The sequence below is a fragment of the Petaurus breviceps genome, unplaced genomic scaffold (assembly GCF_028583685.1).
Source record: "Petaurus breviceps papuanus isolate PSGF00001 unplaced genomic scaffold, PetGlider_PUasm1.0 90775, whole genome shotgun sequence".
Lineage (NCBI taxonomy): Eukaryota > Metazoa > Chordata > Mammalia > Diprotodontia > Petauridae > Petaurus > Petaurus breviceps.
Genome location: NW_027187342.1, coordinates 2,148,426 through 2,166,466, shown reverse-complemented (window position 1 = coordinate 2,166,466; position 18,041 = coordinate 2,148,426). Strand labels below are relative to the sequence as shown.

At 40.9% G+C, this 18,041-nt stretch overlaps 1 protein-coding gene across 1 annotated transcript in view; it reads right to left on the bottom strand.

Annotated features, from left to right (window-relative positions):
- The window catches only part of ARHGAP25 (Rho GTPase activating protein 25), a 113,663-nt gene that overhangs the window by 4,148 nt on the left and 91,474 nt on the right, over positions 1 to 18,041 (bottom strand). The window contains exons 6-10 of the mRNA XM_069068886.1: positions 17,845 to 17,977; positions 13,398 to 13,471; positions 11,535 to 11,656; positions 7,800 to 7,996; positions 4,922 to 5,433 (exon numbers count right to left, since the gene is read on the bottom strand). Coding sequence (XP_068924987.1) covers positions 4,922 to 5,433; positions 7,800 to 7,996; positions 11,535 to 11,656; positions 13,398 to 13,471; positions 17,845 to 17,977 — 1,038 coding nt within the window. The remainder of the gene's footprint in view (positions 1 to 4,921; positions 5,434 to 7,799; positions 7,997 to 11,534; positions 11,657 to 13,397; positions 13,472 to 17,844; positions 17,978 to 18,041) is intronic.

Here is an 18,041-nt window from a genome sequence, read left to right as displayed (position 1 = left end):
AAAGAAAGAAAGAAAGAAAGAAAGAAAGAAAGAAAGAAAGAAAGAAAGAAAGAAAGAAAGAAAGAAAGAAAGAAAGAAAGAAAGAAAGAAAGAAAGAAAGAAAGAAAGAAAGAAAGGTGATAAACTTAAAATGAAGAAGGAGATACTCATTTTTGAAAATGGCCAGTGTAGGAAGTTGCTTTTCTGTACTATGCATATATGCTATGAAGGTCTTGTTTTTCTCTTTTTTAAATTGCTCAGTGGTGGGAGGCAATAGGGAAGAGATAATAAATGCTTGTAAAAGCAAAGTATAAAACAACAACTAACAACCTATAAACTGGCTTCTTGATTAATAATTCAACTGAAACTGCCCTCTGCAGAGTTACAAATGAACTCTTAATTGCCAAATTCTAATGATATTTTCTTAATCCTCACACTTTTTAATCTTTCTCTACAATTTAACACTATTCATTACTTTTTCCTCCTAGATCAGGGGTGGGGAACCTGTGGCCTCAAGGCCACGTGTGGCCCTCTAGGTCCTCAAGGGCAGCCCTTTTGTTCTGTGATAGCTGGATTTGGTCAAAGGGCTGCACTTGAGGACCCAGAGAGTCATATGTGGCCTCGAGGGCACAGGTTCCCCACCTCTGTCCTAGGTATGCTCTCTTCACTAGGTTTTCATGACTCTGCTCCCTCTTGGTTTTCCTTCTATTTCTCCAATCACTCCTCATTTTTGTTGCTGATTCTTCATCCATGTCATACCCACTAACTGTGCATGTTCCCCAAAACCGTCCTGGGCCCTCTTCTTATTCTATACTATTTTACTTGATGCTCTCATCAGCTCCTGTGAGTTCCATTATCTCTATGCAAATAATTCCCAGACTTACATATCCAGTCTTATTCTTTCTCCACATGGAACTGCATCTACCATAGGGATCTCAAGCTCAACATCCCCAAAGAGAAATTATTTTCTTTCCCCAAAAAACTCTCCCCAATTCCCAATTTCCCTATTAATGTCAAGAGTGCCAATGACTTCACAGTCACCCAAGTTTACAACTTCTATATTATCCTTGACTTCACATTCTTATTCATGCTAGACATCCAATCTGTTGCCCAGTCTTGTCATTACTACCTTCAGAAGATGTGTTGTATATATGTGTCCCTTTCTCTCTGCTCACACAACCACAACCCTAGTTCAGACCTTCACCTCTTGCCTAAACTATTACAATATTTTCTAACTGGGTCTCTCTGCCTCAAATCTCTCTCCACTCCATCCTCAATCTAGCTGCCAAGGTGACTTTTCCCAAAGCATAAGTCTAACCATATTACCTTTATACTCATTTAACACTAGTGGTCCCCAATTTCTCCCAGGATAAAATTTATATTCTTTTTGTCATTTGAATCTCTTAATAACTTGGTTCCTGCCTACTTTTTTAGTCTCTTTATACCTTACTCCTTTTCACGAACTGTAGGATCAAGGGCTATAGGTTCCCAAAGTGGACAATACCGCCCTCTAGGAGGCACTGGAATGATCCAGGGGGACAGTAGTAGCTTTGGGTGATACAAATTTCCAAAAAAAAAAAAGGTTAAAGGGTTAAAGAAAGTAGATTTTCAGGGGATCACTGAGTAATTTTTTTAAAAGGGGGCAGTAGGCCAAATAAGTTTGGGAGCCTCTGGATCAAACTACATCGACCTACTTACATATCCATGAATTTGATGCTTCTCCTGCCTCCTTGCCTTTGTGAAGGGTGCCTCCATAACTGGGATTCTGTTTCCTCACCTTTATTTTTTTTGGCCTAACTTTCTTCTGTTCAAATTCTACCTTCTGCATTAAGTTGCTAATTCCTCTCCCTCTGTGACCATTTCTGATCTACTCTTTTTATCTTGTATTGCCTATTTACACGCTGTCTTTCTTTCTACACTAGACTGTGAGCCTCTTGAGGACAGGGACTGGTTTTGTTTTCCTTGTGTCCTCAGTACCTACTAAGCCCAGTGTCCGGCATATGTTAGGTGCTCAAAGTGCTAGTTGAATTCTGTGTTCTATGTCCTAAGGTCTCTCCTAGGTCTGATGTTTTAATGACTCCAGGCCCTTTCACAGTCATCCAACCTAAGGTATTCTCTCCTTCCTATGAATACACAACCCTAATTGTCTGTGACACATTTGCCATTTTTTATGCTATTCTGACGGGTCTTGCTTTCTTCTGTAACTTTTCATGTGTTCGTGCTTCATCTCCCCAACTAGAAAGTAGACTTCTAGTGAACAGATACCTGCCAGGTCCCATATATGTTTGGAACCCCAAGAATGCTTAATAGCATATCCTGTACATAGTAAACCCTCAATGTATAATCATTTTGATGGATTGGTTATAGCAACATCAATGTTTTGAGGTTCTCAAGGTCTCTAAAGGTACAAATATTCCCACCATCTCAGCCGAGTTTTTCTACTCCACTTGAGATCTTACTGCCTGCCTGGACCTCTCCTTTGGACTCATCTCATTCTCCTACCTCATAGTTATTTCTTTCCATTACATTCTAAGGTACTTGGGAATAAGGTCATCACATTAATCTTTGTATCTCCCTATCTCCTGGTTCCTTCTCTCTGGCCTTCTTCTCTTTGGCCCAAGTCTCCTTTAAAAAATGCTCTCTATTTCCTGCTGTCTCCATCAGCTATGGTCCTACAGGACAGCAAGAAGGACAGGGGATGGAGGGTGGGGGAGGGGAGGAGGAGCATGAGTTTTGTTTTGGTCATGCTGATTTCAAGATGCACATAGAACTTCGGTTCAGAGATACCACTGCCCAATGGGCAGGTGCTATACAGTCCTAAGGTGCTCCTTCCCTACACTGCACAGATAATTTCCATGCATAATTATATATCCATGCCTAAGTTCTATATCGATTACAAGTGATTCTTCTGAAATCACTAACAGAGATGCCTGGAGGATCAAGATTTTGTAACACTTTATTAAGCACTTGGCAAGACTTGGATAACCTAACTAGAGTTCCTATATGTGTTTGGAAATGCTAACACTTTATTTCCTTAAGCACAGTCTTCAGCACAAAAGTCTTACTCTGATGCCTCATCAAGGTGGATTGGTGATCCTGGATTCTGGAAGGTTGTGTCCACAGCGCTCAGGCTCTGACAAGACCTATCAAGCTGGAAAGGTTCTGTCATCTCCAAATACAGACTCTTCCAGAAGTGGCATCAAAGTCTTCTGGAGTTTTTCTTCCCTCATATCAGGCAGGGCCTCTTGTCAGTCAATAAGCACTTATGAAATCCTTATTATGAGCTAGGAACTATTCTAATTTCTTAGCACGCAAACAAAGGCAAAAAATATCATCCCTGACCCTAAGGAGCTCAAATTCTACTGGAGAGGAAAACATACAAAAAAAGTTGTAAATACTAAATACTTAAATAGACGGATGGACGGACAGACAGACAGATGGACAGACGGACGGACGGATAGATAGATAGATAGATAGATAGATAGATAGATAGATAGATAGATAGATAGATAGATAGATAGATAGATAGACAGACAGACGATAGACAGATAGACAGTCAATAGACAGACAGACAATGTAAAGGGAAAGTAATCTTAGAGAGAAGGTATTGGAGGGTGGGAGGAAGGGCAGATGGACTGGAAAAGACTCCTTTAAGAAGGCAGAATCTGGGGCAGCCAGGTAGCACAGCAAGTAAGACCACTAGCTCCAGTGTCGGGATGACCTGGAGATCGAACCCTGGGCTCAGACACTTAGCACCCACCCAGAAACACCTGGCCGTGTAACCTGGAGCAAGTTACTTAACCCGGATTGCTTTAAAAAAAAATTTTTTTTTAAAAAGAAGGCAGAATCTGAGCAGAGTTTTGAAAAAGAAGCCAAGAGGTGGAGGTGAGGAGGGAGAGTATTCTAGGCATGGGTGATAGCCAGTGAAAAAACACATAATGAGGAGATGAAGTCTCCTGTGTGAGGCACAACATGAAACAGGTATTGCCGGATTGTAAAATAGGTGTTGGACAGCAAAGTATAAAAAGACTAGAAATGTAAAAGTGGTCCAGGTTATAAAGGGCTTTAAGAGACAAAGGATTTTATATTTGATCTGGGAGGAAATAAGGAAACACTGGAGTTTATTGAGATATAGGGAAGGGCAACATGGCCAGACGTGAGCTTTAGAAAGATGGACTAGAGTAGGTTTGCACTGTGGAGGATGGATTGGAGTAGGGAGAGGCTTGAGGCAGGGAGAGCAATTAGAAAAGATTATTACAATAGTCCAGGCACTGTATAGCCCATACCAAATTGCTCGTTGTCTCAGGAAAGGAAGAGGGGAGAGAGGGAGAGACAGAATTTAGAATTCAAAATTTCAAAAAAGGAATGCTGAAAATTGGTTTTACATGCAATTGAGAAAAAATCAAATAATAAATTTTGCCTTGAAAAATAGTCTATGCATGCAATGATGAGGGCCTGAGTAAGTGAAATGTGAAATGAGAGAAGGGGACATATACTGGAGATGTTGTAAAGGTGGAAATGATACAACTTGAGAACAGAATGGATATGTGGGTCAAATGAGGGATCCAGCATGATCCTGAGGTTGTAAGCCTGGCTGACTGGGAGGCTGGTGGTGCTCTCAACAGTAATAGGAATGTTGGGAAGAGGAGAAGGTTTTAGGGAAAGGGAATATCCCAAGGTGATTTCCTACTACACAATATTATCAGTCTTAAAAAAAATAAATTTGAGGGCATTTTTGCAGGACTTGCCTCAGACAAATTTGCTAGTTAAGCCTGTTCTACGATATAATACAGTGGCTTTTCCTGCACTTAGCCCCAGATGCTGTGGGTCTTGTGCATGTTGTGCCCCGATGATCATTTCTGGACCCACTTTGACAAATGGCAGCGCTCCCATACAGCAGCCAGCCTGGTGGATGCCATATGCCACATTACCCACATCTTACCTTTTGATTCGTTCCTCATAGGCCTGTCTCTGTCCTTCCATTTCCTTTTTCAGTTCTAAAATCACCTTCTGCAGAGACTGCTGGTCCTCCTGCGCAGACTCTTTCTCTGCCGGGCTTAAGTTGGCCGGAGCTTTGGTCTTGGAGGCTGACTGGGAATCAGGGGGGCTCGTCTTGCCACCAGTGGATGACGAGCAGGTGAGGACCCTTCTGACTGTGGACGTAGTCTGGGAGTCTGAAGAGGGATGCAGATCTTGAGACAGCGTTCTTTTGTGCCCGCTCGTTTTGCCTTCTGGGGAGGGGGACCAGAACTCAGTGTTGAAGATCTCTACTTTGCTGCTATTATTGGTAAAGGCTGAAGTTAAGAAACATTTCCTGTTTGGAAGTGTCTGAGTCCTTTTTCGAGACTGCAGTTTCCATGATCCTGATGGCTCCTTAGATGCTTTGCTGGTCTCCAATTCCAGGGTCCCATCAGCTGCCTTCAGGCCAGTGGAGCTGCTATCAGCGTCATTGGTCTGAAAAATAAAGCCTTAAATATTAACTGGATTTTCTCCAACTCAGTGGTGCTAAGATAAAAATCAGAAGTTTGGAAATGAATGTCCCTCACTGACTGCATTGTTTATGGGCCTCCTAATAATAACTACTTTTCTTTATTGAATCCTGGCTTTGCCAGTCATTGTCCCTTAGCTTTGATAAGCCATTTAACTCTGGGTCTCAGTTTCTTCATTTTTAAAATCATGGGCTTGGATTAAATGATCTCAAAAGAGTCCCTCCCAGTTTTAAATTCTGGGATTCTATAAGTATCATACTTCTTTGGACTCTGAGTGACAGTAGGGTTTTTTGGGGAGAGAGAGAGAGAGAGACAGACAGACAGACAGACAGACAGAGAGAAGAGAGAGACAGACAGAGACAGAGAGACAGACAGAGAGACAGAGACAGACATACAGAGAGAGAGAGAGGGAGAGGGAGGGAGGGAGGGAGAGAGTGAGGAAGGGAGAGATAGAGAGAAAGAGAGAGAGAGATGGAGAGAGAGAGAGGGAGAGAGACAGAGAGAGAGAGAGAGAGAGAGAGAGAGAGAGAGAGAGAGAGAGAGAGAGAGAGACGGAGAGAGAGAGAGAGAGAAGAGAGAGAGAGAGAGGAGAGAGAGAGTGAGCCTGGAGTCAGGAAAACTCATCTTCCTGAAGCCAGGTTTGAATGTGCTGAGTCTATGAAGAAAACAGCCAAAAAGCCCCTGCACTCAAAGAGCTCCTCTTCCCCTGGAGGCATATACCAGGTACACAGATAAAGATAATACAAGAAAAATTAAGAATCCTCATTTTCCTTCTAGGCCCAGTTAAGGAGTCATCTCTTACCTAAAGCCTTTCTTGATCTACCCAGCTGTCAGTATTTTTCCTGTTTCCTGTTTGTCCTGTAAAAAGCTTGCTTTGTATATATTTGTTTGCATGTTGTGCCCCCCTATTGGACTGTAAGCTCTTTGAGGGCAGGGACTGTCTTTTACCCCCTTTTGTGTCTTCAACACTCAACACGGTGCCTTGCACATAGAAGGTGCTTAATAAATGTTTATTGATTAGCCAATTGATTTCTCTCTTCTTAGTTTTCTTTGGTATGGTATGGTATGTTGTACTATACTATGCTATGTGATATGATATATGATGTGATGTGATTGATGTGATGTGATATGATATTAGTGAGCATTTTATATATCCCCACCAATTAAACAGAAGTTCATTGAGGACAGGGACTGTCTCTCTTGACATAGCACTAATACCTGGGTGGGGGGGGGAAGCATAAGGAAGTCTTCACAGAGAAGGTATTCTATAGCATGTGCTATCTAACTTCTGAGTTGAACACTGAAGGAAGACAAATATTCTGAAATACAAATTAAAAGAGGAGTGCATTTGAGAGATGGAGAATAGCTTGTGAGGATTCCCAAGAAATTTATTGAAGGATATTTCATTTTCACTTTATTTTTCTTGCTTTTTTGCAACATGGCTAATAGGAAAATGTGTTTTCCATGATTTCATATGTATACCAAGTATTACATTTCATGTCTTCCCAATGAGTGGGGGAGAGGATAGAAGGAAGGAGAGAAATGGAACTGAAAATTTGTTTTAAATTTTTTAAAGAAATTATTGGAGAATTTCATTATGAGAACAACTAATAATCTAGTTTAACAGGAATATAAAGTTCCTAAATGGTAATAATAAGAAATAAGCCTGGAAAGGCGGGTGGGGAGCCTGACAGTGCAGCAGCTTAAATGGTAGACCAAGGAGTTTGTATTTTTCCCATATGGAATAGAACTGGCCCCCTAGAGGCACCCTGGGCTCCAATAGGTAAGCTTTTACCTTATCTTGCTTGAAACCAGATCTTCACATCACTTTCTGGCCACCATTTTGAATTCATTCTGGAGTACCTCCCTTCCCCACTTTTCAGTTTCCCTATATGAATTGTCTTTTCGAATTCTAATGGCAGAACACAGCCCATTTAAGACACCTTGAGAGCAGGAACTGTATCCTTTACTTAATATACATCATTAGCACAGTCCCGGACACATAGCAAGCACTCAAATGCTTTATCATCTATCCATCCCCATTTGTTCAATAAAGAGCCTTTGGAGATTATTGAGGAAAGGAGGGACGTGGTCAGAGTTGTGCCCTAGGAAGATGATTTTAACAGTTATGTGAAAAGTAGATTAGAAAAGAGAGAGAGTAGTAACAGGGAGATTCTTCTCCAGGCCAGGGTGATGAGAGCCTGTGTATGTATTTCTTAAAATAGAAAGCTATGGGGAATCTTTATTTTGGACAGTTTTGAATAAAGCAAACGATTGGTCAAAGTGAAATGGATAAGAAAGCTTTCTGCTCTGGGATAAGCTGTACATTACCGTCTGATTAAAGCTGTCTGCCCGAGTTATGGAGGAATCCTCAGCAGCATCCCAGCCAACTGAACTCCGAGGGACTGGAGACTTCTTAGAGTCATGTTTCTGGGCAGGTGGAGATGGGGGAACGTCCTTGGATTTGGGGAAGAGCACTTCATGGTCCCGAATCATCATGGTCATCACTCTTTGGATCTGGGGAGTGCCTGAAAGAGGAGGGAAGTACAAAGTACTTCCAGACATGCACGCACACATACACACACACACACAACATTCACATGTCCTGAATCCATAGAACTGGACCGAATTCTAGGAACACTGCTAAGGTGTCCTTTTGCTAGTCTTCCTGCAATCCAGAATTGTGATGTGTGTCATTTTCCCACACATTTAAACACAATTGGTCCCCACTTTAAGAAATCCCAATATTAGAAAATCCAAATGGAGGAAACCAATTGTAAGGGTTATGGGATTTAAAGATCTTCCATGCCCCGTTGGACTTGCTGACGTAGCAGGAAGGGGCGGAGCAAGAGGAAGCGGAAGCCAAGCTAGCGTTCCTTCGGTGGCTGGCGGTGGTGCTGACGGCGGCAGCAGCAGAGGCAGTGGCAGCGCGAAGCCCTTTTTTGAGTTAGAACTGCTAAGGACTTTCTGCTAAGGACTCCTGCTGAGGACTGCCAGGGGCCGGAGCTGCTGGGAGCGCTCTTCCAGGACGCTGGGTGGTTGCTGTGAGTGGGGAGAGGAGGACCTTTGCCTGAGGTAGCCTGTTCTGTTTTAAAGGCTTGAAAATGTGGGTGCTTTCTACTTTATCTACCTGTGCCAATGTCATAACTACTCTGATGGCTTTCACTTTCTGGTTTTGGGACTCAGTCTTTTGGTATCTTAATAAATTTTCTAGTTTATTTCCTCATATGGCAAACATGACGTATTTTCTAATGGATAATTATATCAGCATATTTGTAATCTCTATAGGCATTGTGAATATGGCATTGCTGATACACCAATAAATGTGGGTTCCACATCACCAAGAGATTTACCAACTTCACATTAGATTAAGCTGTCACCAAGGCCTAAGGGGAAGATGCAAACCATACAGGGGAAGACCAATAGCAGTCCTCCACCAAGATGCTCGGGCTCCTCATTGACTCCTGAGTAGTACTCCCCATTCAAGCAGGGATGTATGTTGTCTCAAGGAATATAGAACCAACCAAGCTTATGGCCTAAAAGTTAAGAGGAGTCTGAAAGGGAGGTTTTGTTTTGTTTTCATTTTCATAACCAAAAGAGCATGTTTCTCTTAACCATGGAAGGAAGCATGATATAGCTGAAGGTGCATCAGATCTGCTTTGGGAGAACCTGAGTTCAAATCCTGACTCTGTGTTTATTAGTGTGTGATCCCAGACAAATCACTTGACCTGTTGGAGCCTAGTTCCTCAGCCAAAACCAAGATAAAAATACTTATACTATTTGTCTCACAGAGTTGAGAGGATAATACTTTCTCCGCTTCAATGATCTATAGAAATAGGAGCCAGTGTTTTAATTTAATTCCTGCATCTGACATCTATAAACTGTGGCTCTCTGGTCATTTGTGGCTCTTCCATGGGTGATCTCCAACCTGTAGACATCTCTAATTTTTGTATTAAAACATTATATTTCGTCAGACTTTAAAAAGCCCACAACAGTCATATGAGTCTCTGGATTAGGCAAAATTGTGACTGGGACTCCCGGCTTCCATGACCGGGAAACCCACTGGTCTGAATCAAGAGATTTCAATGTTTATGTGGTAAGTTCTTCTGTCCCTCCCCTGAGCCTCCCCATTGCCCATAGGGTGATGGGGGAAAGTGGACCAGGTGTGTTGAGTGTGCTTTAAATATCATATACTTTCCCTGTGTCTAGCTGGGAAGTCACAGGGAGGGGGGTACAGTAGTAGCTACAGTTTCCTAAGGAGACCCAGGTTTGAATTCAGAGAATCTGGATTCCAATCCCACTCTGGTATTCACTGTGAGCACATGCAAGTTACTTCCCTACTCTGAGTTTCAATTTGGTCCTCTGTAAAATGGCATTGGACTTGATCACTAAGGTGACCTGGGTCAAGTTCGAGGAAGTCAGTCACCAAGCTAGAAATGAAACCCAAATATCCTGGCCATCCTTTCATGCCACCCAAATGTCTTACTTCATCTGATATAGTGGAAAGATATAGCTAGTGAGATGCCAGATGACCCAGGGCCTAATCTTGGCTCTGTCACTTTGGAAAGCATACATATGGCAAGTCAATTAGCCCCTGGGAGCTTACTTTCTTAATCTGTAAAATTAGGATGAGACCTCCCTAGCTCACCTATTGGAAGTCACTTAATTTCTTAATTAATTCCTTAATTTCAATTATAAAATGAAGATGATCAATTAATCAACAAGCATTTATTAAGTCCCTACTATAAACCCCGTGGGGTTAGGAATTTAAGAATAACGAGATAAAAATGAGGTGGACCTTGGACTCAAAGAACTTACATTCTAGTAGAGGATAAAGATTTTTACCCTGGCTGCTTTACCATAGGGAAGTCAATTCTACCTCAAGGACCCTTATTTTCCTCATCTGTAAAATGGGTAGATAGTCACCATGCTACTTCACAATGTTGTTATGAAGATCAATTAACAAATTAGCAAACATTTATCACATGCCTGCTAGGCACCAAGCACTTTGGAAGGTATTAGGATACAAGGATGAAAATTAAACAGTCCCTATTTTCAAGGAACTTAAATAAGATAGTATATGGGATAATACCTGGCAGAACTGGAAAGTGTTATTCAGTTCAGTTCCACAGATATTTATTAAATACCTCTTGAGTTTAGATAAGGCTTTCTCTTTGCCTGCCTAGAGTTTATAGTCTAATGCAAAATAAAACACAAGTCCATAATAGACACATGTACCTGATAAATGCATTGAACTTATAAGTAATAAGTGGGGAAAACTCCTTCCTTTTTTTTTCCTTTGGAGGGGGAAAGGCAAGGCAATTGGGGTTAAGTGACTTGCCTAAGGCCACACAGCTAGTTAAGTGTTAAGTGTCTGAGGCTGGATTTGAACTCAGGTCCTCCTGACTCCAGGGCCAATGCTCTATTCACTGTGCCACCTAGCTGCCCCAAACTCCTTCCTTTCATGAGAATCATCTTTAGAGTTGCTTGGAGGCACTAAGGTTACATACTCTGACCATGGATACCTAGCTCATGTGTGTCAGAGACAGGACTGAAATCCAGATCTTCCATACTCCAAGGCTGACCCTCTCTCCCTTGCACCATCCTGCCTCTCAAAGGCATTTTTATTACTGGGAATTTCATGTCATTGGATCATAGAGTCAGAAAGATATAGAGTCTCAAGGATATACAGTCCAGCTTCCTCTTTTGACAGATGAGGAAACTGAGACTAAAAAAAGATTAAGTGAGTTGCCCATAGTCATTTTGCATTTGAGCAAAGATTTAGAATCAGGTCTTGCTGCCACTCTGTCATATATACATGTATGTGCGTGTCAAACATATTATGGGGCTACAGTTTGTAAAATAAATTCAGACTAGAGAGAAGTGTCTCTTTTATCATGTTAGCAGGGCATAAATGATTTTGCCTTCATTGAATATGAGAAGCAAGTTGATATGTATAAATTATTTTATATTGCTTGTTTTTACAGATGTAACAGATATTATTTATAGGTTTGTATCTGTGGATTTTCTTCTTCATTGCCCTCTGACTGATAAACCAATTCCTACCTGTCATGATCACAGCAGGGTCTTCTATCTGGGGCCTGATGAGGTTCACACCAATCACAGTAGCCAAATTGTCCACACACATCTTATTAATTGCACTATTCAACTGGATTTCATGTAGGAACCTGACAAAAAAAATACATTCCACAGGTGGAAATTGGAAGCTTGGCAAAAGAAAGCCTTCGTGGTTTCTACAATATACCAGGGAGTAATCCCCAAATTCCTCTGAGTCTCTGGGATATAGCCAATCTGACCCTACTCCTTTGTCGGGCAGTATCAGGGCAGTATCAGGACAATATCAGGTCTGAGGGATGTAACTCACTGCTGATGGTTTTAATTTCACTAATGAAGAGTACAAGACACTCTAGTCTTAATTCAGAATCTTCTGGGAGTGCTAGTACCAGCATGAAATACACAGAGAGAGCATTCTAACATAGGGAAAAGGAAATCGAAAAGTGGTCTCAACTGGCCTTTCATTTACTTTCATAATCTCCATCCCTCCCTCCATCTCCCCTCCTTTTCTTAGCAGCTCTCACATTTCCAGATCCAGAAATGACAGTAAATGAAAGTTTGTTTGTTTGATTTTCTCCTTGGAGGAGATGGGGAGGGAAAATCAAGAAAGAGTGATGACAGAGATTAGAAACCTCAATTTGAGAATACTTAGCCAATCTGGCCCAGATCTTCTAAGCACTCAGTAAGTATTTAATAGCACATTTATTAAGTAGCATAGATCAGTAATATAGCAATATCAACAACTAATGTATTATTAAAGGCAGCTAGGTGGGGCAGCGGATAGAATGCTGGGCCTTGGAGTCAGGAAGACTCATCTTCCTGAGTTCATTTCTGGCCTCAGACACTTACTAGCTATGTGAATCTGGGCAAATCACTTAACTCTGTCTGCCTCAGTTTCCTTATCTGTCAAATGAGCAACTACTCCAGTATATTTGCCAAGAAAACCCTAAATGGGGTCAAAAAGCATTGGACACAACTGAAAAATGACTGAATAACAACAGTATAGTATTAAGTATTACATTTTACTTAATGTAACTCCATGAACTCAAGGCAAGGACTCGAGATTCACTATGAGCAGTGGAATGATTACCCAAGGGAGAGAGTAAAATTATTGTTATTCCAGGAACTTTTAAAAAAGGTCACAATTCCATGTGACCTTGGGCAAGTCACTTAACCCCAACTACCCCTCAAAAAAAATGTCACAACAATCAATCAGAGTCATAGGATCTAGGATTGGAAGGACCTTAAAGGTCATCTACTCCGACTTCTTAATTTTAAAAAACAGAGACCTGAGGCTAGAGGAGTGAAGTAACTAACCCAATGTCAGAGAGAGAGTACATGGCAAAGATGGGATTTGAATCCAGGATCTCTAATCTGAATCCTTTGCTATAGAGATGAAGTAGACCTTTCTGGTTTCTGAGATTTCTGAGTTTCTGACATTGCCTTTCAAACCGAGGACCTCAGTCTTTGGATCTCAGTCATATGAGTAGCATTAGGGAAATGTCTGTAGGGGAAGGAGTAGACACAACCAATCAGTCCACCAAAACCACACAGCATCTTGGAGTGGGAAGAGATGTTAGAAACCATCTAATCTAATCCCTGTTTATGTTCAGATCTTTTCTATTAAAATCTTGACACCTAGTCATCCAGCCAGTGCTAGTAGGCTGCTGTTGGTGGAGAGGCCAGGTGAGGTCATGGAGATTCCTCAGAAGAAATTCTGGCTCAGGATCCCTTCCTGGAGTCTCTCACTGTGGCTCCCAAATATTAACAAAAGTTCTTGCTGGTCTCACTGAAAATCAGGAATGGTCTATCTTTAGGTTCTAGTCTTCCTAGCCAAACCAGCAGAATACATACCTACAGATGTAACTCAAAAGGTTGTAATTGTCTCTGGGAAGAAAGGAAATCTGCTTTGTCAGCTCCTGGTGTGCCTAGACAGAATTAAAATGAAAAATGGTAAGTATGTGTATATATATATAATATATATAAAATATATGTGTGTATCACATTCTATATATATGTGTATCTGTATATATATAATATGTATGTATAGATATATATGTGTGCATAGACATATAGATATGTGTGTGTATATATATACACACACATATATATACATATATTTATGTGTGTGTATATATGTATATTACATATTCCATGGACTCAAGGCAAGGACTCTTAAGATTCACTATAACATTGGAATGATTCCCCAAGAAAGAGAGTGAAATAACTGTTACTCTAGGAACTTTTAAAATAAGATCACAACAATCTGTCAGGGTTGTAGTGTCCATTCTAGAAGGAAAGGTTAGAGGATCATAGAGCTAGAATCAGAAGGCCCTTAAAGGTCATCTAGTCCAGCTTCCTAATTTTACAAAGGAGAAATCTGAGTGTGTATACACACACACATGCACACACGTACATACATATACATTATACACAGATATACATATATACGTGTGTGTGTATCCCAAGTCATAATATAATAGCTCACATTTCCTTGGTGTTTTGAAGTTCCAGGAGAATGTAAGTTCCTTGAGGGCAGGGGTTGTTTAGTTTTTTACTTTGCATCCCCAGTGTCCAGCACAGAATGAACACTTAATAAACACAGATTCAATCAAAACCGTAGGCAGAGTGGTGTAATTAGCAGGAGGACTGGACCTGGGGTAGAATCCTGGCACTGCTACTTAGTACCCACGTCATTTAACTTTTCTGGGGCCTCAGTTTCTTTATCTGAAAAATAAGGAGGTTATATGCTCTATTCACTGCGCCACCCAACTGCCCCTCTAATGTAATTCTAATTCTAATATTACATTCTAATAATAGAACAGCATTCTGTTATTCTATTCTTTCTCTCTGTTCTTTTTCATCTAATTTGATTCACCAAAATGTTCCGTCCTGTCAATATAATTTTTGATCCTGATTCTTATCGTCCAATGTGTGAGCTAATCACACCCAATCCCACCCCTCCTTTTGAATCATCTGAAATTTAATGTGCCTCCAAACAGGACAGTGATTTAAAAAAAAAAACATTCAACACCAAGCCAAAAACAGATCCCTAGAATGCTGAGCTAGAGTCTGAAGAAAGAAAGCCCTTTAATAAACTTTATTGGGAATAATCAATATCGTATAATGTAGACTCTGCTGGACCAAGAGATCTGGGTTTGAATTCCTATTCTGAAGCTTACCAGCTATGTGACCCCAGCACATCTCACTTCCTCTCTAAAGGAAAAAATGCTTGCACTACCTACCTCACAGGTCTGCTATGAAGAAAGTGTTTTGCAAACCTTCAGAGAGTGACAACAGTCACCACTAAGCTATTTGGTCACAGGCAAATCGCTTTCCCTTCCTAAGCTGCCCCCTTCCCTTGTCTTTCAGAGGGATGGTAACATCTGAATTGCCTACCTCACAGGGCTGTTTTGAATTCTAAATGAACTAATACACAGTAATGGCCCCTAAAAGACAATTTACTGGCCCCCAAATGCAAGTAGTTTTATTTGCAAATTAAATAAATGTAAAATAGTTTTATTATTAGATGTACTGGGAAGGTGAATGAAAGTTGTTCCTTCAGAATTTCTTATACTTCACTTCATGCAGGAAGTGAAAACCAAACTAGTATGGTCCAGTAAATAAAAAGCACTTCTGGGAAATCTCTAAGACCACTGAAAAGCACTTTGCTTATAAGAGTCCTGTGAGGTAACTGATAGAAATAAAAGATCACTCGATCTCACAAAATTTGGAGCTGAATTTTAGCTCTGCTCCTTACTTCCTCGTGACCTAAAGTAAGGGACCTCCTCCTCTGCCCCTAACTTTCTTCCCCTATAAAGTGGCAGGGCTGGAGATGAACTCCACGGCCCCTTCTAGCTCACTGGGGCAGTAAAAAAAAAAATCGAGCCATGAAAATTCTGTCATTTATTTAACTTAGCTCAAAAACTCTTCTTTGATGGTACAGCAGAGGAACAGAATCCAGGCCCAGGCTCCTCATAATTTACCTTGTAGTCTCAGAGAGCTTGTTATGGGGACCCAGTGTCAAAATGGACCCACAACATGAAGGAAAAAAAAAAACCAAACTAGTCTGCAAGTCTGCCAATGGGTTAACTATGTCATGCTAGGGAGAGAATTTGCTTGTTCTTCCTTTGGGTAAACTCAGTTTTTGATTGTTGTTGTTGTTTTTAAGGGGTAGGCGGCCTGTGGTTAATTTGCTAATCTGACTGTAATAAGTTTATTGCTGTTCAGGGGTAGATTAGTGAAAAGAATTTATCAAGGATCAAAAAAAAAAAAACCCCAGCCCTTTGCTTTGAAAAACCACAACTCACTCTCTCATCTCCAGCTGCTTCTTTCACTTCTCAAAGAGCTATAATTTAAAAGTTCACCATAGGATCATAGGAGAACTTAAAGATGATCCAGTCCAGGGGGTGGGGCACATATGGCTTTCTAGGTCCTTAAGTGTAGACTTTTGACTGAGCCCAACTTTTACAGAACAAATTCTTTTTATTAAGAGCATTTGTTCTGTGAAGTTTGGATTCAGTCAAAGGGCAGCACTTGAAGGCCTAGAGGGCCACATGTGGCCTGGAGGCTGAAGATTCCCCACCCCTTACCTAGTACTATTCCCTCATTTTATAGTGAAGGAAACTGAGGACCAGAGAATTAAACCCAGAATCACATAGCAAATAAGCAACAGCTGGTGCTAGACGCCAGGACCCTTGACTCACAGCCCGGTATCCTTTTCATTGCAATTCATATATAGGGAGTCACCTACTTAACACAAATCCCCTGCTCTCCCCCTTTTTAACTTCATTGACATCAAATAGAAGAAGCCAAAGTGACTAATTACGGTTCCCTTGATTCAGCAAGAGGCTGTTAGTATCCCTTCTAACTGCACCCAGTTATAATGGTCATAAGCCATAATGAGAACTCTTCATCTGAGGCAAAAACAATTGGTGGAGGGGCTGGAGGTGGGGGTGGGGGTGATGCAATGATACAGAGTGTGACTACCAGCGTTCCATAATGCTGGAAGAGAGTCCTGAACTTGTCTTTGGCAAAGTTGGAGAAGACAGGGAGGGTGGGCTCGGTGACAGGTCTGGGGGAGGGGAGGTGGCCCTACTTCTTGTCCCAGATTGCTGGTGAAGGACAGGAAGGTGGGGAAGCACCTGCCCTTTGGGTGTCAGCAGGAAGACGTACAAGGGAAACTTGACAGATGTTTTCAAGTGTTCAGAGGACTCTCAGATGGTAAGGGAGGAATTAGATTAGTTCAGCTGGACCCCAGAGAGCAAAACAAAGGATGTAAATTGAAGAGAAGCAGGTTTGGGCTCTGTATTCGGAAAAGCTGCCTAACAAATTCGTCCCATTTTAATTAGTTCATATAGGCTTCACATTCACAGTGGATCATGTGTAAACTATATCAAATTACCTGCTGTTTCAGGAGAGAGGAAGGGAGAAAAATGTGATACTCAAAATTTTGTAACAACAAATGTTACAACCTGTCTTTATATATAATTAGGAAAAATAAATTAATATTTTAAAAATTCACAGTGGATTAGTGCTGGGCTTAGAGTCAACAAGATCTAGGGGCAGCTAGGTGGCACAGTGAATAGAGCAATCACCTTGGAGTCTGAAGGACCTGAGTTCAAATCCAGCCTCAGACACTTGACATTAATTAGCTGTGTGACTTTGGGCAAGTCACTTAACCCCTCTCAGTCTTAATGTCCTCATCTGTAAAACTGAGAAGTTTGGACTCAGTGGCCTCTGAGGTCCTATGATTTTATAATCCCTTAGATTTAATTACCCTAATAGAACTTTCTACTAAAGGAAGGGAAAAATCTCTTCCTTGTAAAATAAAGTCTGATGTCATTTTTCAAAAACTTCTAATTTCTAGAATTCTATACAAAAATTATGTATTATATATTATATGTATATATGTAGATAGATAGATAGATAGATAGATAGATAGATAGATAGATAGATAGATAGATAGACAGACAGATAGATAGGCATAGATATAGATGTGTAAATAGGTAGAGACTTTCATACAATCATAGAATTTGGAGCCAAAGAGGCTTAGAGGTCAAGTACAGTCCCTTTGCTTTATAAACTAAGAGAAGATACCCAAGGTCACATAAGTAATAAGTAGCTGCCATTTCGTGCTAAATGGAATTTTAAGAAACAAACTTACTTTAGGACTAATTTGGGCAATATCTGACCCTAGAATAATTCCCAGTAAAGAAATTACTTCCTTTATGAGCAAATCACTTTCCTTATGGCCCAGGGACCATACAATAATCCCTTTGATTCAAAAATACAATAATACCTTTGATTCATCTGCATTCATAAGCTTGCCACACAGCAGAAATCCTTCATATTGACTCCAGGGTACCACAGGGTCAGGGAGTTCTCGAAGATAGAGCTTCAACAGGGAGGCCACAGTATGGACATCTGTATCTCTGCAAAATAACAGGTACCCTTGGCTTAAAGGGAAACATTTAAATTCACTCTCAGAGTCATAGA